We start from the raw sequence: 22,963 nt of genomic DNA, 5'->3' as shown, positions 1-22,963 counted from the left end.
TTCATTTCTATTTCAAACTGAATGGGTTGTGATCATTTACAAGCACTTTAATATTAAGGGTCTTGGGGGATTGTTTGTTTTTTAATAAGGAAGCATGAAAATACACAACTAATATCATTAACTAATAAAAAAGCATATGCAAACCAGTGTTTCAACCTTAATCTGATTTTATTTTATAGGACTTTTCACATAAAAGAGATACTTTTGTAGCCACTGTAATACCTGAGGAGAAGCCTTACACCCTTACCATTCATGGAAACATGGACCAGACTTCATCAGCTACATTCCTCCTACCTGGTGAAGACAGTGATAGTATAAATGAGTATCCTCTCAGTGGCTTTGGTTACACAGAGCGTAAGAATATGCAAGGTAACTGTTTAGAAAGACGTACCCTATATGGAGATTCTAGTAGTGATGACTATATGTCTTCTAAAGGCTTACCAACAAACTCCAGCAGTGATAAGTCATCTGACAGCAGCTGTGTACAGACATCAGGATCAAATACTGAAATGATACTGACGCTAAATAAAATCCAACTTCACAAACATTCAGAAGAGATCAATACAAATATTTCAGGGAATATGGAAACACTGGTCCCAAATACTGAAACCATGGGTCCACTCCTTGACACTCTTCGTGTATCAAATTGTCATGGCTTTGGGGATGGACTTTTGAAAACATTGTCCAACACAGCTGCTACTGACAAGTGTTTAGACAATGATTCTTTTGATGGCCACTTTACAGACTCTGAAGATAACCATGAACAATTAACTGCTGATTGCACAGACTGTTATATGCCTGACTCTGTGTCCTACATTGGATCACAACCTCAGCAAAAGAATTGGAGCTCAGGTTATGAACAGCGGGGTTATATGTCAAGGTGATGATAAAAAATGTAATTTATTATGTAAAAATGAAGAGACCAAGTACAAACTTTGACTCTGTTAACCACATTACAAGAATTTCATGTGAGTTGGTGAGTCTACTAACAGCTTGAAGTGACTCCCTTAGGCTGGCCATACATGTCCAACTTTTGTTGTACAATTTTCTGTCAGATCTACCACAAACCACATAATTTTAGGTCAAAGCTAAACAACACATTCACTTGTATCTAATTAGGCAGGCCTTCGTACTACATACTTGAAGGTAAATTTCAAGAAAATCTGACAGAAAACTGAAAGAAAATTGTATCATGTATGGCCAGCCTTAGATTCTATTCCTAACCAGCGCACGTATTGAAGGATGGATTGCAGATTTTGTCAGTACATACTTCCAATATTTCCAATAGACTTCTATAGAGCCTATTATTGTGACAAGTAGAAGTTGCTCTTATATCAAGACAGCAGTCTCTCAAGAATGTTCAAGCCAGTAATCAAGCCATTTAGCCAAAAAAAGCTGCTAGCATGCTGGTAGTTTGAAAGATTAGGTTAGGCCTTTGTATTATTACTGGCTTACACCATGGCTTTAGTTGAGGACTTGAACTATTCAGTATTGGCCGATGAGAACATTAGTGAGATCAACATATAGATTGGTGCTAACCTTCTTCTGAAAATACTTCCTGCTGGGCTGTCTCAGTGCTATGAGTCACTTATATGGAACAAGCATGTAGAAATCAGAGTAAAGGCCAAAACTTTCGTATGCATACTTTTTCAAAATTGGTGAATCAAAAAATCCAAAGCAATTGGATTTGCATGAAACCCAGGAAACTAGGTCAGCAATTGCAGCCTACAACCCTCATTTCTAAGACAGTCCCACAAGGCTGGCATACAGTGGAAGTCGTATCATTTTTAAGATGGGTGATAGATACAGTAAGGGCTCTTTCACACGGGCGTTCCTTTTTTTTGCCCGATCAGGTCCTTTTTTTTTTTTTTGTAACGGACACGGATGACACTTGTGTCATCCGGTCCGTATGTCCGTTTTTCATCCCATCCGTTTGCGGATGAAAAACTGACATAATGCATGTCTATGTAAATACGGATGTCAGCGGATGACACCACTGACATCCGTTTTTACGTCCATTCCGTTTTTTGAAAGGAAGAAAAAATAGGGTTCTCCTCCGTTCAAAAAAACTGAACTGAACTGAACTGACGAAAAACGGATGTCAGAGGATGATCATCCGATGACATCCGTATTTACATAGAGATACATTATGTCCGTTTTTCATCCGCAAACGGATGGGATGAAAAACGGACATACGGAACGCCCATGTGAAAGAGCCCTAAGTCTGATTCTTCTGTGTAAATTATTTGAAAGTGTTTTTAGGGGAAACCTTCAAGGTTAAATAGTAGTGACCAAACATAAGGTATAAAACTATGGTATATTATTATTACAGATACTTATATAGCGCCTTCAATGTACACTTTACATATACCATACACATTCACATCAGTCCCTAAGCTATATGTGCTTTTTATTACAAGAATCAGTTGCCCATGGGAGACAGAGAATTTTAGGGAAGAGTTCTTCGCAGTAGTGGTTATGCTGTAGAATGGAACACTTAACAGAGGAATTACTAAAAAAGTAAATAAAGAATAGATTTTTTTTGCAAGTAATATTATTTAGACTTATAGTTCATACGAATCTATAATTTATATTTTTAATGTAGCACTTTGATCCATCTGACCTTGATAGTCATTAATTTATTTTCCTCCTATGTGGTAAAATTGCCAGCAGTTGCAAAGGCTTTGCTTTGCCTTTGCCTGGACCAAAGCTGTAGAAGTTGTGAAACTGAAGTGAAAAGGCATTAGCCTTTTTCGCTACATAATTGTGCATGAAAACAATCTATTATCAATGGTCAGACTAAAGTGAAAATTTCCTAATGGAAACGCAGAAGAAAACACCTTTTTATTGCAGATAGAACATTTGACAATGTTTTATTGTCTGTACAGTGACAAGTTTACCTCCTATTTCTTCTATAGGGGGTCACGGGGAATGAAGGACAATCCCCCCCAGTGGGGTAAAAAAAATAAACAGACAAACTGTATAATTCTTCTCTAGTCTGTCAAAAACCAGAGAAAAAAAAATGGTTGGTGTTCGTCTTCAAAAAACACAGCCTCGATCTAGAACCTTCACCACTAGTGTGCTCATTTCTGTGATCTCTTCTGCTGCAGCATGTGCCCTGTGCTAACACTCAAGCCCCGTACACACGTACCGATTGTCGGCCGCAAATATTCGGCCGCCGACCGATCGGCCGATTGTAGGCTTGTTAGTATGAAGCTTCCGACAGCCGACAGCGCATTTTAGGCCGAACAGAATCTGTCGTGCAGGCATTAAAATTTTTGTAGGCCGACAACAGAACGGCCGATTGTGCGTCTGTCAGTACAGATTTCGGCCGACATCCAGCAGATTTGCAAGACTGGGCATGCTCAGAGAAGAAAAAAGACACGGAAAGTTAACCATCACATGACATCACTTCTGCAGTCGGCTGTTGTTAGCCGACAAAATTCGTGTGCAGTCTTTTGCACTTTTCAGCGGACAGGACAGCCCTGGACAAAAGACGGCCGATCGTTCGGCCGACGATCGGTACGTGTGTACGGGGCTTAACAGCAAAATGTATTACAGGGGAGCTTGATTGGCTTACAGTGCTGCTCCTCCCAGTCTTAGTCTAGCTGTGCAGGGGATTACAAGAGGCCAATATTGGAACCAATTCAGGAACTTGCTGGTAGTAATTAATATAGTAATATGTTGTTCAAAACTCCCAATTCTGAAAATTCCTCCTTGCAGTAGGGTTGCACCTGAACTGCAAGGGTTAACTGCTCGTTTAAGTGTAGGGAAATGTAAAAGCATTTTACATAGCCAATCCTCCTTTCCTCAGCAGACAACACTCCCCCATGCTTCGGCAGTGGACTATTCCTTGCCTATGTCCCCTTCATTGGTCTTGATGACATCAGGACCATAGACTGCTGGAGCATGGGGGAAAATACACTGTGAGGATTAGTCTAGCAGCACAGGGAAGCAGTAATTGGGATAAGTAAATCTTCTTTTCTATGCCTCTATATACCTAGATGAACAGGTGAACTCTGCAGTGAGCATGCAGCCTCTCTGCCAAGGGAAAATGTAAGTTTCCAATAGTTGGACTTTAAATATATACATAGCTGACAACAACATATTTAAGGTGTTTGGCTGCTGAGATTCTTGGAAAGTTGTATAATAAAAGTCTTTTCAGCTAGTAATGCCTTTCATATAATTTGTGAGTGAAATTCTAAAAGCAAATTACTTCCCAGGAAATAAGCCTGAATAGGTATTGGTTTGCTAGTTAGTCAATGAAGATATTATTGGTGAGACTACAAGTGAAATGATCAAGTGTGGATTAGGAGCTAGAATCAGGATGAATTCCAATTCTTGGTAGCTTGAATGATATACAAATATAATTACAAATTTCCTAGTATTGGCATGATATAAAAAGTAAAAGAAAGTATTATGTAGTTCCAGTATGCCTCACAACACTGTGATCTTACAGATATGCTTTAGATTGGGCTTGTTATACCTAATCATAGTTGCTGGTATTTTTATGTCAACTAAATTGATGATTTGAAAAGAAACTTCAGAAAATAGTGGTTTCAATTTTCACTGATATGTCACCTCTGTGAGGTTCTGAATTATTTCCTATGGAAATCGTAAGTGGAACTCCCACTAGTATTTTTACCCAATATACCCTTGCATGCATTTTATTTTTAAGGAATGTACACTTGTTAAAGTAACTAAGAAGCCCAATGATCCTCAAGCTGTAGCTGTGACATGGGTTGGGTGTGTCAGAAGCTTTACTCACCAGTTCCAATGACAAGACCAGATTGGACACTGTTCCATGCCACTCAAAGCTAAACAAAAAACAGTTGGATGGAGTTTCAATTTAATTTGCATTTATGTGTGTACATTTATGTGTATATTTGTACAGAAAACTGTCATAAAAATAAAATATACAAAATACCTGTATTTTTTATGTGTGTTATCTTATTGTGGTAATAATCTGGAAACAAATGATGTTCAATAGTAAGCAAAATGTATGAATAATAATGGTGTGTACTATTCTGCAAGTTCAGTAGAATGTTTTTTGCCACTTATTAGTGTTGTATGAGCAGCTTAAGTTAGAACATTTTGAAAAGAGATGCTGGAGATATCTACAGGAGGTAACACGTCTCATGAGCATACCTGGGAAACTTTTGAAAATCAGAATTCCTGCGAATGGAGGTAAAGAAGTGGGCAGATCGATGGGGCTTAAAACGTAATCCTTCGTACAGAATGCAGAAATCAGAAGTATGTAACATACATAGTGCAGAGGTCCAGGTTGGGTAATGTACATAGTGCAGGAGTCCGGGGTAGATAACATAGATAGGGCTGGGGTGAGGGCCTGTAACCTACAGAGTGTGGGGTCAAGTGCGCTTTGTATCTGCAACATCACTTGTGATAGCATGGGCAGTGACAGGTACTCTTTATTGAGACATCTGGGGTCTATTAGACCCCTGATCTCTCCTCTGCCCTTAAAAGCATCTAATCAAACCAAAAACAGTTTAATCAGATGCTTTCACAAGCCAATAATCACTTGGTTACATCCTGGCGAAACCAAAAGTGACAAAATACACATTGCTTCTGGTGTCTTAGACCAGGGGTGTCAAACTCAATTTCATCGCTGGCAGCATCAGTATTATGCTCCCCCTCAAAGGGCCGGTTATATCTGTAAGGTTAGAGGTCCAGAGCACCCCACGCCTCCTTAATTAAGATGTCAAGAGCCCCCCACCATCATAAGTCAAGAGTCCCCCACCCTTCCTTACATCACAATGCAGCCCCTTACCTGGTGCTACTGCCAGGAAGAAGATGCGGGTGGATCTGGGAAGAAGAAAGTGCAAGGTCTGGAGGACCACCAGAGGAGGGCTGGAGTCAGCTTACAGAGTCTGCTGAATGCTGAGACCAGGGGGAGCAGAGACAAGGTGGTGTTGTGGCTGCACAGAGAGGTGCAGGCTCTATAGGAGGAGTTCTGCCCTCCTCTCTGACTGCTGGGAAGGGGGCAAATACGAGCCTTTCTGCAGCAGCACAGAGAAGCACAGAATCTGGCAAAGGAGTTCTGCCCTCTGCTGCTGACTACTGAGACAAGATGGAGCAGAGTCAAGGGGGTGCCACAGCTGCAGGAGAGGTGTGAGGGCCACAGGAAATGGCCTGGAAAGCCGCATTCGGCCCGCGGGCCTTGTGTTTGACACCTGTGTCCTAGACCATAGAGATGTTCGGGGAGGTTTCAGTCCTTGGTCTTCTCTATAGTAAACCAGCAGAACTGCAAGCTTCAGTCCCCTACTCCCCGGTGGGACAGGAGAGCCCAGAAAGGCAGCTGAAGGTGGCGGGGGGCTCTTCCTGCCATATGTAAAAGCAATCCAGCCCCTAGGATTGCTTTTACATTAAATGTAGCATCATCCCCGTATCACCACTTAAAGTCAAGGCCATCATGTGATGTCCTACAGGCAGGAAGTGGATGTATAATTCCATTTAAGAAGTACCAAAAAACTAGTAAAGTGTACCTTAGGTGCTGTAAGTGGCTCAGAGATGGCATAAGCACCACAAATAATCTGTGGGTTAAAACCATAACATGAACATAAAGGAACTAGGGAATTGGATAGTAGATTATGCAGAAAAAAAAAACAACTAGTATAGGAAGTGAATTCTTAATTATAAAAAAAGAGATATTAATCCCTGCGCTATCCGGAAAAAAAATCCACGTAAAGTGATAGCTGCAACCGTCCGTCAGCCTTACCAAAACTGAAAAGATTAAGAACAATACAAAGTGAGGCTGCGCTAATCCATAGTGGAAAAGATGTGTCTACTAAAGTGCCAGCGTGCTGGTAATTAAATTAAGAAAAAGTAAATAAATAAATGTGCTAGTAAATATAAATATAAATATTCCAATGTGGTGAGTGTCACACAGACTCTGTGGAGATATATATGACACCAAACAATAATGATAAATAATAAAATAGTGAATAAATAGCATAAAAACGTGGTGCATTAAGGTGATAAAGGTGAACAGTGCATCATATCCAATTCATATAAGTTAGATGAATAAATAAATAGAGTGGAAATAGTCTTATAAGTAAAGTAAAGTCCATCAATATATATATAGTGTATAGAACATAGAGTGATGATAAACACTTAAAAATTGTGAATGATGTGGCAATATGAGTAAACTCCAACACCAAGTGGTAAGAGCAGAGGATTCAGGCTACGTTCACATGTAGGCGTTTTGGGGAGTTTTTCAGCTCTAAGGATCAGCTCAAAAAACACCCAACAAGACAAATCCTATTCATTTTAATGGCCCTTGTTCACATCTGAGCGTTCCGACGCCATGAGCAAAACGCCCGACGCTCCAAAAAGTACATGAGCTTCTTTTTGGGCAGGTTACAGGCGTTTTTATATTGAAAAATTGAAACCTGCGCCTTTATAGCAGCGAACTCTAAACACCTGGAATGCTGGATCAAATAATATAAAACAAGAGTCGCGCTAAATGTGCAGAACTGTGAACTCGTATAGAGAACTAAAGTCCATAAACCATGCGTAACACCAAAGGCTAAGACAGAGGGATAAGACCATCAATACAGTTCCAAAGAGATAACAAGTAGATGAAATGAAGTTCATATGGTCGTCCACCCAGGTGTATGTATATAAACACAAACAATCAGTGAAACCTCCACCACATGAAGCCTCTTACCAGAGGAAGGAAGGGTTAAAGCAGTAAGTAGTTATGGGACTACTACCACCCATATCCTGCAAGGCAGCTCCTAGAAAGTCCACCCGAACTTGTTCAAAAGAAGCGAACCATCTGGGATGAATTCCAAATCCACTGGAATGGGCTGGATCCACTTTTAGCAAAGTATGCATATAATACAAAACGGAAACAAGCCCATAGCGTGATAACGTTTAAAACATTTAATGGAAGATAAAAGACATGCACTCACCCTGAGGTGAACGTAATACAGCAAAAGTGTAAATAGATGACACCAAGGCACAGGGTGGGCAACTCCGGTATTCGGGCGTGATAAGGAGTGTAGACTCAGCACCTCCCGAAGCTTTTCGTCCACCGACGTTGTCAAGGGGGGCGTTTTTGTTAGATGTCAATGCCTTCCTCCAAACACCTGGAAAAAAAACACAAATTAAAACGCCTGTAAATTGCTTGTAAAAACGCCTATAAAAAACGCCTGAAAAACGCCTATAAAATAGCCTAGATGTGAATGTAGCCTCAATCACTCTTCTGAGTGTGCTACACAATTACCTTACTGCTGTAAGACAATAGCATGAAGTGAAAATTCTGGCAGGACCCCCAGGACTGCCAGAATTTTCACTTCATGCTATTGTTTTACAGCAGTAAGGTAAGTGTATATAGATGGACTTTACTTATAAGACTATTTCCACTCTATTTATTTATTCATCTAACTTATATGAATTGGATATGATGCACTGTTCACCTTTATCACCTTAATGCACCACGTTTTTATGCTATTTATTCACTATTTTATTATTTATCATTATTGTTTGGTGTCATATATATCTCCACAGGGTCTATGTGACACTCTTGAATACTTGTCTAGTTTACCGCATTGGAATATTTTTATTTATATTTACTATCACATTTTTTTATTTATTTATTTATTTACTTTTTCTTCATTAAATTACCAGCACGCTGGCACTATAGTAGACACATCTTTTCCACTATGGGTTAGCGCAGCCTCACTTTGTATTTTTCTTATTCCTAATTATGTAGATGTTACAATATACCAAGTATCAATGTATCAGAAGAATGCTGCCTGTGCTTGGTAAGATGAGTCCCAAACCAAAATGGCAGTTGGCCTTTGTCTGTAGTAGTTAGAGGACATAAAATGATTGACTCCTGCATTACAGAGCTTTTATTAATCAACAACCAAAAATATGACTGTTACAAGTGAAGCACTGTCCCCGTAGGGCTTGCTGTGTGATGACCTTCTTCTGATTACCTGCGGACAGTCACCCCGGGACAGTTCACACATTCATCCTTACTCCCAATGGCTCGTCACTCAATAAACAGTCCAGGGGTTTTGGTTTTTGGTATTTATTGTGGAACTTGGATGGGAGAAGGGAATAGTGGGATACTCCAACTGGAATGATTTACAGTTGATAAGGACAACTCTCACTTGGCCTCACCAGGATGGAAGCAGTCACACTGTTTTGACCATACTGCCCGTGTATTGGTTAAGTCTCCTTGCTCTTTCTCCAGCAACAGACTTTATGAACTATATTATCTTCAGGATACTCTCTAGCATCGCCTTTACTGACACCCATCCACTGATTCTTTGAGCTGCAGAGATGTCTCCCCTCAGGTCAGGCCCCTTGGCACAGATCTGTACTCACTGTATGCAGAATCAGATCCTTCCAGAATCTCTCTCTTCCAGTCAGCTCAACTGGGGTTCAGTTCCTCTCTAACTCTTTAGGCCCTCGGGTCGACCACCTGAGGCCGCATGGCAATTTCTACAGAGGAGGAGGCAGTCGTCCCCTTCCTCCAGGACTCCTCTCTCCAGCTGAAAGACCCCGAGCACATGTGCTCTTTGAGTTTATACAGTATCCCAGCATGCACCGAGGCACTTTGCTCTGCCAATCACCAGGGCTATACTAAATGCCTATGCATTCATTTGTCAGGTTTCTCCCACTGTCCAATATACCTCCCTATTGGACCAGTGTGAAACACTTCAGAAAAACTGAGCTGTACCTGAGCACAATGAGCAGACCTCAATAACAGATCCTGCTCTCTTGTAGGCAGAGAACAATACTGATTTACCTGGCAATCTTTCTGGTAAGCAGAAAGGATCCAAAACTATAGTCTCTTTTTACTCTAGCACCTACACATCCTGTTTGTTTGTAGAGCATCTCCTGCGAGGAAAAGCTGCCTAAGGCAGCTAATGGACATTATTACAGCCTTATCTGTGGAGCCAATCTATCTCTACCCCATGCAGTTCCCAAAGCCATGCGGGAACAACAAGGTTTGAAATGGGCCAAACCTTGTTGTTCCCAAAGGTCAACAAAAGAAAGGACATTAACAGTGCCAACAACACCAAGAAACCAACCAACGGAAACATGAGGTGCTCTTCCAATAAAGGAGCCCTAAACAAAGATCTGTTGTTGGAGAGCCTGCTGAAGTTGCTGAAACTTACAGACCACAAAAGGAAGAAAACAGACAGCAAGTCTTGTGGTAAAACAGCTAAGAGATCAAAGGCTAGGTATCACATTTTATTATTTTTGGTTGGTTTCCCGCTGTGTGGGCAGGGAGAGGACCCCTATTTTGAGCAATTGTATAACTCCCATTGAGCAATTATATTCTGGGAGACTTCCCTGGTGTCAGAAACATTGATCAGCGTTGCCAGCTATAGCCTGCAGCGCTGATTGATCAGAAAAAACCTGACAGGGCTAATGTACAAAAGCTGATTGGTAGATTAACTTCTCTACAACCACAATAAACAGTTTTACGCTATTGGCTCCCCTTTCTCTTTATTTAATGTGGTGTTATGGTGGAGAGGAGGAGAGATTTTTGACCAACTCCAGAGAGGTGCCAACCAGGATCAAAGACCAAACCACACAGGCGCTATTTGACCCTCTTTTTCTCTAAAGGGGTCATGGTCTTCTGGTGAGTGGACATCCAGCTGAGCACTTCTGGGTGATTTTGAATATGTTCCAAGCTGGCAATGGTCTCCCACAACTTACCTTATTGAAGATTTAATATAGGAAGAATCTATGAACTGTTCCAAAGGACATTTTATAAGTTTGTTGATTGAGTTGCATTATTTAGCACATTCTGTTGTTCAAATATGTCACGGTTTTAGCACCAATGTTATTTTTCACTATAGTGATATAGTTCATAGCATACCACTCCAGTTTTTGTTCAGCACTAGCGCCCTCACAGTTATACTCAATATTCAGAGGTGGGTCACCTACAGTATTTGGGAGCAGCGTTTTTATTACGTTTAATGTTTCATTATCATATATGATAATTGGTTTAAACCTATTGACATGAAGTATTCCTAAATATTGTTTTGCAACCTTCTATTCACACCTAATTATTCTGTGAATGTGTGCACATGTCGTGCTTGTTGTGCCATTCATTGTTAATGGTTCCCCAAACACAGCAAGCAGAAGCATGTTAAAAAGCACAAAGCTCAATGGCAAAAAAGTACTTATTTGGTGCATTTTTAGTACATTACACAGCCCATTAAAATTCGGGATCTGCCCTATGCGCGTAGTGCAAAAACGATGCTAGGTATGAGCTTAACCTAATGAGAAAGCCTGAACAACGTGCAAATGTGCAATGTGTGTGTATCTGGCAATTTTTCCTCTGAATGACTAGCTTTCCATTGACTAAAGATAATGAAAACAAACAACGCCCATGAAAAAAGGTTCGACAAATGACCAGAGCCTTCTTCACCATTGCTCTATCTGCCTACTTCCTAATTATTGCACTCCCCCTTAACACTCTTCTCCTGTGTTTTGACTTCTCTTCTACTTTGATTTTATCATGTGCCTTCAATTTAATATTGTAACATCATTTTACCAACATATACCAATATATACACTCTAAAGCAGTATTTCTCAACCTTTTTTCAGTCAAATCATGATAAAAAGTGCAGCACTTAAATGTGAATACCAAATAAAAAGTTCATGTATGTAAAAAAGTCAATATAGTGATGGATTACAGAAATTCTTGGAACAGAACACGTGAAGCTTGTGATAATGAAAATCCAAGGTGATCAGTGGAAAAGAGAACCAACACCAATGTAAAAAATAATATATGCGCTCACCTGAAAATATGGACCCAAGTGCTATATAGCAAATGAGTCAACCAGGCTTGATAATCCTCTTGGAATGTGAAGATCCACTTGTGGGGAATAATAAATACAAGGTTATTGGTGGGTTCCTGGACTAGAGTGGCTTTAAATTAAAACAGCTGTTCGGAGCATTTTAGGGACTGCACATCGCCATAATACACCAAAGATGGCGTCCGCGTGCGGCTCAAGTCTCAATCTGAAGAGTGCCAAGCCCAGACCAGAGCCTTCTGCACCATTGCTCTATCTGCTCTCTTCTTAATTATTGCACTCCCCCTTAACACTCTTTTCCTGTGTTTCGACCTCTCTTCTACTTTGATTTCATCTTGTGCCATCAATTTAATATTGTAACATAAAATATACACTCTAAATCACTATTTTCAACCTTTTTTCAGTCAAGGCACCCTTTAAAATTGCACAAAATCTTGAGGCACTGCATTCTAAAATTTTAAAAGCTAAACTAATACAGTAGTTTTGCATAATGTAGCAACATCGTCATGTGTAGGACACCCAAAATTAGTGCTGATTTATTCTTCAAGTATACCTTTGCACACTGGTACTGATTATTATTTCAATGTTTTTTTTCTGCCTTGGTTTCTCTCCCTCACTCAGCTAATTTGACATTGGTGCTGATGGAGAGGGGCAGGGAAAGGGCAAACAAGGATACTGTGCAGGCGCCCAACACCCTTCTTTATCAACCGATGGCAGCATTCGTTGTGAGGACACTGGCGGCTGGATGTTGTAATGGTGCATAATGAAAACCTGTGGCTTTGTGTAACTAATAGGCAGGCTTGATCCACCTGCTGGCTTGTATACAATTTTTGGGCAAGTTCTAGGCATTTTGCCAAAGCACCCCTGAAGACACCTGAATGCACCCCAGGGTAGCTGGGCACCCTGGTTGAAAAAGGCTAAGTGAATGCATGCCCAGGAATAAAGGCAGTGATCTCTCCTCTACTTACTGCAAACAGCCAATAGTTTGCACAAACACAGAGACAAAGCTCATGCGCAAAACACACACAGAAAGCACACTAAGGGATCTATTTATCGAATTACAATACAAATGTGTTTGTAGACTTGATTTACAGTTTGTGTATATGTTATACAACATATAGTCAGAAGTGTCTGCTGCCAAAAATCGAAAGTATTCACAGAGAAACTGTTTTCTTTATGGATGTAGTACTACGTAAGGTTTATTCAGTTTATGAATAAAACTTTTATATGTTTTATACAGTCAAGTATGTCTTTTGGGTGCTTTATGTCAAGTCTCTGTTGTAATGTAATTAGATTTAACCTTTATATGGGGTGGTAACACTGAAGCAATTATGGTTTCTACAAATTCCACTCTATTATTGCATATCAATAATAAGTTTAAAGTAGATGTATACCCCATTCATGAAATCTGACCTGGGCACATATATATATAGTGTTTATTTATCTCTCTCCAATACCCTAAGTCCAGTGTCTTTCTGCTGCTCTGTTCCTCTGTTATCAGCATGATAACTTCTGACAAGTTCTCTGACACACAAGATAAAAGCAGCTGGAAATTTGTGTCGGGTGGGTGCATAGAGATAGATTAACAGAGAGCTGGTCTATTCACAGCACAGCTCTGCATGTTTCTTCCTTCCTCTGCCTATGTGGAGGGGGGGGGGTGTGCCTTTCCTCCAATCAGCTGTCACACAATGTATACCAAGACTCCAAACCTAGTGCTGGAACAGGAAGAAAGCATTCTAACATGATGTTCACTTTCTAAACAGTGTACATAGCTGATGACAGCAGATATACAAAAAAAACCTTGTGTATGGAGATTTGTTTCATCCCTGTGTATCATCTGAGGGTGTTCACTTTACTAGGTATATGTGAGGGTTTAAATCCACTTTAAGTGTTTCTTGCTTTGCTACGTTTGACATGACACAGAATGAAAGTGTGTTCTACAGCTAATAGGTAATTGGACAAACTGGTACACAGGAGTTGCTTTTCAGCGTAATTTTGCCTTTAGTCATTCAGCAACCTTCGCCTTGAACTAGGACACTCCCTAGTCACGAAAAGCACTAAAACCTGTTTGCTCTACACATTTTTCTGTGTTGCTGTTGGAGAACAAGACATGGTGTGGTCACATCCAAAGGCCTGTTCATGTCACTGAATACTTCATATTGGACAATCAAATGATTCGACTAGTTCATTTGTTCTGGCTATAGATGAAGAGGACGCTTTGTTACCTATTTTTCAGCTGCCTTTTAGGTAAGATCTGTATTATTTACCCTTGCAATTATGCACCAGGAAGTAAACAGGTAATGAAATACAGATACTCAGAAGCCAACCACAAGGAGATATCTCTCTTCTGTTATCTGTAAATCTACGTAGGAAATCCAGTATAGCTCTATAGCAATATAGTGCTATATCTCCTTTGTTCATGTTCAGTTTAGAGTAATAATGATTTCATTATGGACAAAATGTTAAGCATTGCTTAAATTATGCATTTTTCAGAGGTACGTCTGTGAGCATTTGTTGTACATCATAAACTGCTGCCTACAAATATTGCTGTAAAAAGTAAACCTAAATCATGATACCATACAGTAAATTAAAGGGATATATATTGTTATTATTATTATTATTATTAATATTATTAATATTATTATATTATTATTTGGGGGTGAAATATGTTAGACAGTTGTGTGTTTTCCATTCAAAATATTATACTTATTTTTTGAAAAAACAAAGCAAAGGGCATTTTTCTGCAAAAATATAGGCAAATTTAATTTCAAGAACAGATTCCAGATTAAAATGTATATTCTGTGCTTTGCTTGAAATGAATATCCCTCAGAACGTTAAATGTAGCAGCAGAAACTGTATAGGTCATGTTTGTGTAGCTGATGGCAAATATTCTGGGTCCATTAGTGATTTACCTTTTGGCACTTTTCCACTGCATGGAACCGAACGGTTCGGCTCGCTTTTGTGCTTTTCCACTGCTGGTACCGCATGGTACGGTGTAGGAACGGTTCAGTACGGTACGATACGGCGGCGCTTTTCCACTGCATGGAACCGAACGGTACGGCTCCTAAAAACAGTACCACCTCGATTGTGGTTCCAAGAGGTACCATACCCGGTACCATATCCCACAATCCTTTGCATGCAGTCACTACTAGCCACTGATTGGTCAGAGAATCATTGTTATCCCACCCACTTAACTTTAGTACTACTTTAGTGGAAAAGCAAACCATACCGTACCATACCGAACCGTTCCAACACCGTACCATGCGGTACCAGCAGTGGAAAAGCAAACCGGGCCAAGCAGGGCCAAGCAGGGCCGAGTAGAGGCGAGCCGGTACTTGCAGTGAAAAAGTGCCATTTGTATCCTTGGTACTTAATACCACTCAGCAGGTCATTCGCTTTTCTTATCTAAATCCTAACTCCAGAATGAAAAAAAAAAAAAAACCTTTGCAGTGCCCCCCTCTACCACACTGCAGGGGTTAAATGCAACCAAATCTAGGGTACAGAGGAAGAGGCTGTGGGTACTTGCCCTATTTACTGGCACGCTTAAACCTCCATTCGAGCAGGGTCCCCTCATTCCCTCTATATTGAACTGTGTTGGTATTGTACTGTCCCCCTTTATGTTGTTAAGTGTTCCGCAAACTGTTTGAACTATATAAATCCTGTAAAATATTAAATAATTCACACCTGAGGGATTTGAAGCATGTTTCCAAAAAAGTTTCAATATCAATACCAGATTTCTATGTTATTCTATTGCACTTGTTCACATCTGAGCAATGTGCATTGCTCAACACTAAAAAATAATACAAGAGATTTTTTTGGGCATGATTCTGTGTTTTGGACCCAAACAGACTTTAATGGGAGCACCTGAAAGACCGGATGCATGTCATTTTATTCCTAAAACCTGTCTCCAACATGTAACTAGCTTTCCACTGGTTAGAAAATTAAAACTATTAAGGTCCGTTTCACATGGGGCAGATTCTGCCAGGAGTTCGCCTGGCCAGTGGGGAATCAGAGCGGACAAAGACACAACCTGCTGTCCTCTATGGCCAGTGAGATTTGTAAGCAGACCGCCTGTCTGTTTACACAGGATGGCCATCCGGTCTGATCCGCTAGATAGATGGGGAACCCATCCGTCTGTTTTTAGATGATAGGATTGGATGTCGGCAGGTATCAACCGTGACATGTCCATTGACACCCACCACTCCATAGAGAGCAATGGATGGTCTGATCAGGTCCACCACGTGTGGAAGGGGCCTTAAGCTGGATACACACTATCCAACTTTTGTGGTTAGATTTCCTTCAGATTTACCTTTTCTATGTAGTTCAAGGGCCTGCCAGATTGCATACAAATTGAAAGTGTTTAGGTTTGACCTCATATTATATGGTTTTGGTAAGTCTAAAGGAAAAAGTCTTCAGAAAATCTTATAGTGTGTATGGCCCTTTAGACTGAAAACATCTAAAAGTGTCTGCAAAACAAACCTGCTCCAAAATCATATTTTGAAGAGGAGGCTGAGGGGAATGGTTGCACAGATGGAGGGAGCCTGCTAGATTTACCATGCATTTTACCCATGCACTGTTGGAGGGCCCCACTGCAAGGGTACTTTTTTCTTGTGCCCGGAGTCGGGTTTCTAGCAACTGTTTGCTGTTCCCTAATAAACCAGAGGTGAACTATGTGGAACCTTAAGGAAAGCTACCACTACCATCAATGTTGGACAGCAATGACTCTCATTCCTGCTTGATTTTAGCACATCCATATGTAGACTCCAGCAATCAGTTAGTTGGCAACAACAGTAGCTGCATACTGAACAAAATAGCTAAAAAAAAAAAAAAAAAGTGCAGATATATTTAGAATTTCAGATAGATACCAGTTAAATTAATATCTTATCTTATATTTTCTGGGTCTACAGATGCAAGACCTTTGCACTTTATTTCCCAAGTCTGTCCATGCACTGTGGCACTTACTAAGGTATCTAACACTCCCTGTTGCATTTAAACTGCTATTTCATATTGCAGGACATGTAACAAACACTGAGATTCCCCTCACCAGGCTTTCTTATGGTCACAAGAGGGTTAGAGCCAGAAACTCCAGTCGGAGATCTCATTAAGAATCAGAAGAAGAATCCTAAGAGTCTGGTTGGTTTAACCAGAACTAAAATATGATTGTTGGATAGAATTTACATACAATATTGAAAGTGCTTGTATATGAAATTATTTTTTTACATATATATATATGTTTTTTAGTGAACCTCTGCCATAGCTGTCTAAACTTTACACACCACAATGTGACCTTTAATGCAACAAATTTTGAATACGTTCTACATTGGAATAAAGACCACCTTCCACCAGATGTATTGTTTAGTGTCCAATACAAGAGGTAAGTTTAATCACCTGCCTGAATAATGATAACTGAATCTTGCATATAATAAACATAGAAGAGAACTGGCTGTTCCCTGACAAGCACTAGATTCTTCTTTTACATCTTCAGTAAGCATGCTCCATCTCTTTATCTTCTCCCCTACTCATTGTTCTCTTCCCCTTTCCTAACTGTCCTTTGTTTCATGTCAGCAGTGCTAACACACAATCAACCTTAAGCTGCCCATAGAAGGATCAAAATTAACTCGGTTCAGCACAGACCGGACCAATTTCAATCCATGTATGGACACTGTGGTTCTACAGAAGTCGATCTACCAATCAATTTTTGTACTACTGCCCTGCAGGGAAATTTCCTGTTGATCAGCACTGCATGAAGGAATAAAATAACACTCTGGGGTTTAGTTACTAAAGCTGGAGAGTGGAAAATTCAGGCTCACTTCTGCATAGAAACCATCCTGCTTCCAGGTTTTACTGCCAAATCTTAATTAAAATGAATTAGTCTTAATTAAACAAGCTGAGGTTAGAAGCTTATTGGTTTTTATGCAGAAGTGAGCTGATTTTGCACTCTCCAGCTTTAGTAAATAAACCCCAATGAGAAGATTACCCCATCCACCTTAAGGCCCCTTTTACACAGGCGGATCGTTCAGATCCGCCTGTCCGTTTTTTTGGCGGATCTGAACTCTCCCCCCATGCATTCCTATGGGGCATCGGATGGCAGCGGAGACATGTCCGCTGACACCTGACCCGATCCGATCCGTCAAATCTGGACGGATGGAAACCCTATTTTCCATCCGTCCAGCGGATCGGATCGGACGGGATTGGATGAGAACGGACCGACGGTCCTTTCCCATCCGATTTCCCCCATAGAGATGTATGGGGAACTGACAGCTGTGTCTCCGCACACAGCGCAGAGACACAGCTGTCATCCTTCTGCTCAGCGGGGGATCGGCGGCTCGATCCCCCGCTGAGAAAAGCGGAGTCCGTTTGATGGACATAGTGTGTGAAAGGAGCCTAAATGTGTGGAACAAGGAATCAGGTCTGTTTTTTAATTCAGCCAGCTGGTTAAAAACTAAACCATCTATAGCCAGCTTTACAATCTTAGGGCTTAGCCCACATTCACACCTGAGTATTTTGTAGCTCAAAACTCCAAAATGCTCGACATCCAAAATCCCACAGTTTTCATTGATCCCCGTTCACACCTGAGCATAGTGTCACTTAAAGCTGGTAGCTCGAAAAAGTACATGAACTTTATTTGAACTACAAGCTTCAAGAGTTTTTGGCCCCAATAGATGTTTACCATAAAGTGATCTGTGAATGTGTGCACACACGTCATGCTTGCGTTGACCTTCATTTTTAATGGTACTCCAAACACGGCAAGCAGACGCATGTAAAACGTGCAAAGCTCAATTTCAAAAAAATATGGAAGCTTATTTGCTGTATTTTTTCCACATAAGGCAGTCCATTTAAACTAAAGGGCTGCCCTATGCACTTACCAAAAAAAATGCAAGTTTATGAGACTCTAGCTGTGAACTTAGCCTAATGGGAATGCTTGCATATCTGACATGTTTTTCCCCTAGTGACTAGCTTTCTATTATCTAAAAGTAATAAAAACAAAAAATGCTCAAGAAAAAAGGCTGGACAAATGACCAGAGCCTTATGCACCATCGCCCTATCTGCTCTCTTCCTAATTATGGCACTCCCCCTTGACATTCTTTTCCTGTGTTTCGACTTCTCTCCTACTTTGTTTCATCTTATGCCATTCATTTAATATATACACTGTATAGTGATTGCATGCCCAGGAATAAAGGCAGTGATCTTCTAATCTCCACTCATTGCAATCAGCCAACAGTTTTAATGAACACAGAGACACAGCTCATGTGCAGAACACACACAGATAGGACACTAAGTGGTCTATTTCTAGAAAATTAGCTGGACAAAGGTCACAAGCATTCCTCCAGGCTGCACAAATGCTCCTTATGTTTTCTCTACTACGACTTCCTATGATTGTCAACTTCATCTAAATTATCAACTCATCAAAATGCGGTATGTTTTCTGATTGAGGTATTTCAGAATAATCTTCTGGCCACTAGATGGAGGTTTGAATAGAAGACAGTGTTGGACTGGTGCCGCTCGAGGTTGCCTAGCGGCAAGTTACTGTGTGGAGGGTAAAAAAAGGGATTTCTTCCAATCGGTTGTACTCCAATTGTAGGTGGTAAGTGATAGATTCCGTTGGGGTCTAGGGCTGTTACCTTTCTGATAACGACAATGGAGGCGTTACCTCGGTGAACACTTGGTTGATTGGAGAAAAAAGTCTCACTTTATGAATTTTATAGTTGTTTATTGAAGATAAAAGGAAACAAGTAGAGCTAACGCATTTCAGGGAAATTGGCTTCCCCTTTCAGGGCTGTATTTCTATAACGGCATTGTAGAGCAGAGACAGCCTAGATGGAGCTGATAATCATAGGACGTCCTAATAGCAGTCTCAGCCTGGACACCTGCCAGGACACACCCCTAATGTATTTCACTCCGCCCACTGGAGCTTGCCACGAGTAAGCTTCAGTGGGCAGAGTGAAACATGTGTGGGTCCAGGCTGAGACTGCCACTTGTCTACACACAGCAGGTCTTGTTCTGATGTATGGCTCTGCTCTCATCTGTTATTGTCTGGAGCATGGGCGGGCTCCTTCCCAGCCAGCAATCACAGCAGCAGGCACAGGAGTACACTTTCTAGCAGCCTGAGTGGCTCACATACATTACCATGGGTTCGCAGAAAGTCATAGTATTAGGGAAAATATGGGGATAATTCATACAGCCTGGACAAATGCTTGTGACATTTTTCCAACAAATGTTTTACAAATAGACCCCAGTGAGACAGCACATAGATCGGCAACACAGTCAGTCACAGCACACAGGCTTACAATTCTTTCAGTGCACACACAGTCAAAGCTCACAAAAACTTTATAGTATCATATAATTATATTCATGTAAGTGTTGGTGGCACCATTACACAATTACTATTTCCGCTCCTAAAACAGCAGTGATGTTTTACCTTGCTTTACAATGTATGGATTAGCAAATTACAAGAGATTCCCCTGTTGTGAGCCTGTACATTTTGTAGAAAGTAGCAAATAAATTCTTAGACTCAAACCACAGCTTTTGCAGTGTTTATGTTTGTAGTTTTTAAATTCAAAGTTAACCTATCATTAAAATTCATATTTCACGTGCAATAGAGCGCATATAATCATTATTACTTTGAATTAAAGTAGAACTTTATTCAGAAAATTAAGTCCAGGCTGGCCCCTTTTGCAGGTATAGCTATGCAAAACATTAAAAATAAGCGTATATAGTGTTCAAAATCCAGTAATACACTCTTAACCTGCTCTGCACATGCTCAGTTGCTCTCCATTTTTGGCATTGTGCCAAAAATCAGAGCCACTAGAGGTCAATCTGCAGACGGGTTAAATATTTACTGCTGCTCAGGGGCTCTGGGCTTCAGCAAAATGGAAGCCTTCAGCAAGAGGAAACAGGAACAATGCTGGAGGCAATTTACAGCATACACTAATTTTGGTAGCATAATTATTAATGTGGAATGTGTGCTCCTTGCTAAAGAACATTATTTTTTATCATGTTGTTGTGGGTAAAGTTTCACTTTAAAAAAAAAAAAAGTCCTGAGTTTTCTCAAGGCAAATCTTTTTGTGATAATACTAATAAACAGAATCCCTTACGATAAATTTGAGGGTGGCCCTGGTAACAGGTGAACAGATGAAGGATCCCAGGCAGAGTACACAGGACCACCTCAATGAAACTGGAGTACTCAGGTAGCAATCTGAGAGGTGCTCCCCACCGTAGTTGGGTCTTCAGAAGTCACATGCTATTAAGCTCCTGTCTGGCTGCTAGGGGCCTGTTGTGGCACTGGAGGGCCGCCCACATGGCTGCAGGTCATGTGGCCAGCTACATCTATCTCAGGCGTGTCCTCCCTAAACTGCTGAGGAAGGTAAGAGTTGAGAAACGTATCTTTCATTGGCATGTCCAGGAACCCAGGGACAATTCCTTACCTGACCATATTAGACAGGCTTCCCTATTGCAATCAGTAAATGATGGGGGAATTCAAACCTCAGCAGGCAATTCTATCATTGCTAGGGTTGTTGCTGGCAGGCAGTTCGTATGATTTGACAGTCTTTCGAGCCCTAAAATAGGTCTCCTATTGCATCTCATTATGATTTCAATTGTATGCACTGCTCAAGCCCTGAAGAAGCGGGGGGCCTTTCCCCTAAAACGCATTGGCTTATCTTGAGCTCTTAACCAATAAACATTTCAAAAGACCTCTGAGTGATATGAACTTTTTTACTAGGCGCTCATTATTACCCCCTCCAGAGTTATTACTCAAGATAAGCATAGATTCTTGACAGATCATAGTCAAAATCCTTAAACACCGCTTGTCCAGATTTAAAAAGAGAAGAGGTTAAAAAAATGGCTCTGGAAACCTGGTTATCTAGCTGTTTCATAACAGCTAGATAACCTGGTGCAATGGTAGGTTCTCCTGTAATTATTAGCTGAACATGGATCATTAATAAATATATATAAAATTTGAGATTATATCATGGACATTTAAACTAAACCTAATGCTTATATTCTTTTTTTTTCTAAAGATATGGCCAGATTGGGTGGTCATTATTTTCTGAATGTCAAAGTATAACTGAAGTCTACTGTAATTTAACAAATGCAATCACTGGTGATGAAGATGATTTCATGGAACACCAATATTTTGGGAGAGTCAGAGCATTAACAAGAAACTGTTCCTCTGACTGGGTCATGTCCAAGAGGCTCAACCCACGGGATGATAGTGAGTACTATTTATTTACCCAGTTTTTAATCGTGCAGCTGAATGTTTTATAAAAAGAAATAGGAAAAAGATGTGATATTAACTTACAGATTTTCTTCTACCAAGTAAGAGGACTATTGTGATTGAAGGATTTTCAGTTATTCCTGAGTCATAGAGACTTGTTGGGGCCCAAACTATGACCAGCGGATGTACACTTGAACTGTCCATTTGTTTATGAAGGCATTTGGTCATGCTATAAACAGGTCCTTAGCCTACCCAAGGACTGGATTTAAAGTAAACGTATCTATTTTTGTCCTCCTAATCCAAAATACCACACATTGGATAAGATCTTCTTTGTCTGTGAAGTAGATCAATAGATTTTATAGAGCCATCTACTGAGGCTGGAGACAGTTGATACTATTAAAGTCTATACTGTGGCCACAGGATGGAGGCAAGTAAGTGTCTGGAGAAGTGGGGAAAGGTACTTTAGATTTGGAGGGACTAAAAGGGATAAATGCACTTTGTTTCAATGTACCTATTAAATCTAGGCTGAACAAATCCCAGGATCCATGTAGCAATTGCAAACAAGATCTGCTGAATCATGATTAGTTTCCTCTATTGTTATTAGTAAAAAAACACATTCCCTAGATGTCTACTAAGGCTCATATTGCTCTGACTCACCCCTGAAACTTAAATGGATCTGGAATAAAATATAACATTGTTATACTATCTTTGCGTTCACACTGGATTTGAGGAAGGCTACGGTTCAGCCACTATTCTGTTCACTAGTCACACTTTTTTTTTCAACTATAATTTCTTCTCATCCAATTTAACTTTTTTTTGACAAAATCCATTTGCTAATGTAGTCAAAGGTGTGTGCATATGAGGATTAGAAAAGGTGCAGCATTATATTTTAACTGGATAGATCAGTGGTCTCCAAACTGCAGCTCAGGGGCCAGAT

The 22,963-nt window shown here is 40.4% G+C and overlaps 2 protein-coding genes across 2 annotated transcripts in view; both read left to right on the top strand.

Annotated features, from left to right (window-relative positions):
- IFNLR1 (interferon lambda receptor 1) overlaps positions 1 to 958 on the top strand; it is a 78,264-nt gene extending 77,306 nt beyond the window's left edge. Inside the window, exon 7 of the mRNA XM_082247068.1 lies at positions 180 to 958. Within this exon, the coding sequence (XP_082103194.1) occupies positions 180 to 884 (705 nt within the window). The 3' untranslated portion in view covers positions 885 to 958. The remainder of the gene's footprint in view (positions 1 to 179) is intronic.
- A 12,953-nt stretch (positions 959 to 13,911) lies between these two features.
- IL22RA1 (interleukin 22 receptor subunit alpha 1) overlaps positions 13,912 to 22,963 on the top strand; it is a 42,088-nt gene continuing 33,036 nt past the window's right edge. Inside the window, exons 1-3 of the mRNA XM_082246317.1 lie at positions 13,912 to 14,057; positions 17,052 to 17,184; positions 21,830 to 22,023. Coding sequence (XP_082102443.1) covers positions 14,015 to 14,057; positions 17,052 to 17,184; positions 21,830 to 22,023 — 370 coding nt within the window. The 5' untranslated portion in view covers positions 13,912 to 14,014. The remainder of the gene's footprint in view (positions 14,058 to 17,051; positions 17,185 to 21,829; positions 22,024 to 22,963) is intronic.

The sequence above is a fragment of the Pelophylax lessonae genome (assembly GCF_965119305.1).
Source record: "Pelophylax lessonae genome assembly, chromosome: 2".
In the NCBI taxonomy this organism is placed as follows: Eukaryota; Metazoa; Chordata; class Amphibia; order Anura; family Ranidae; genus Pelophylax; species Pelophylax lessonae.
The sequence above is the reverse complement of the archived record's forward strand: the minus strand, read 5'-3'. Positions and strand labels throughout refer to the sequence as shown.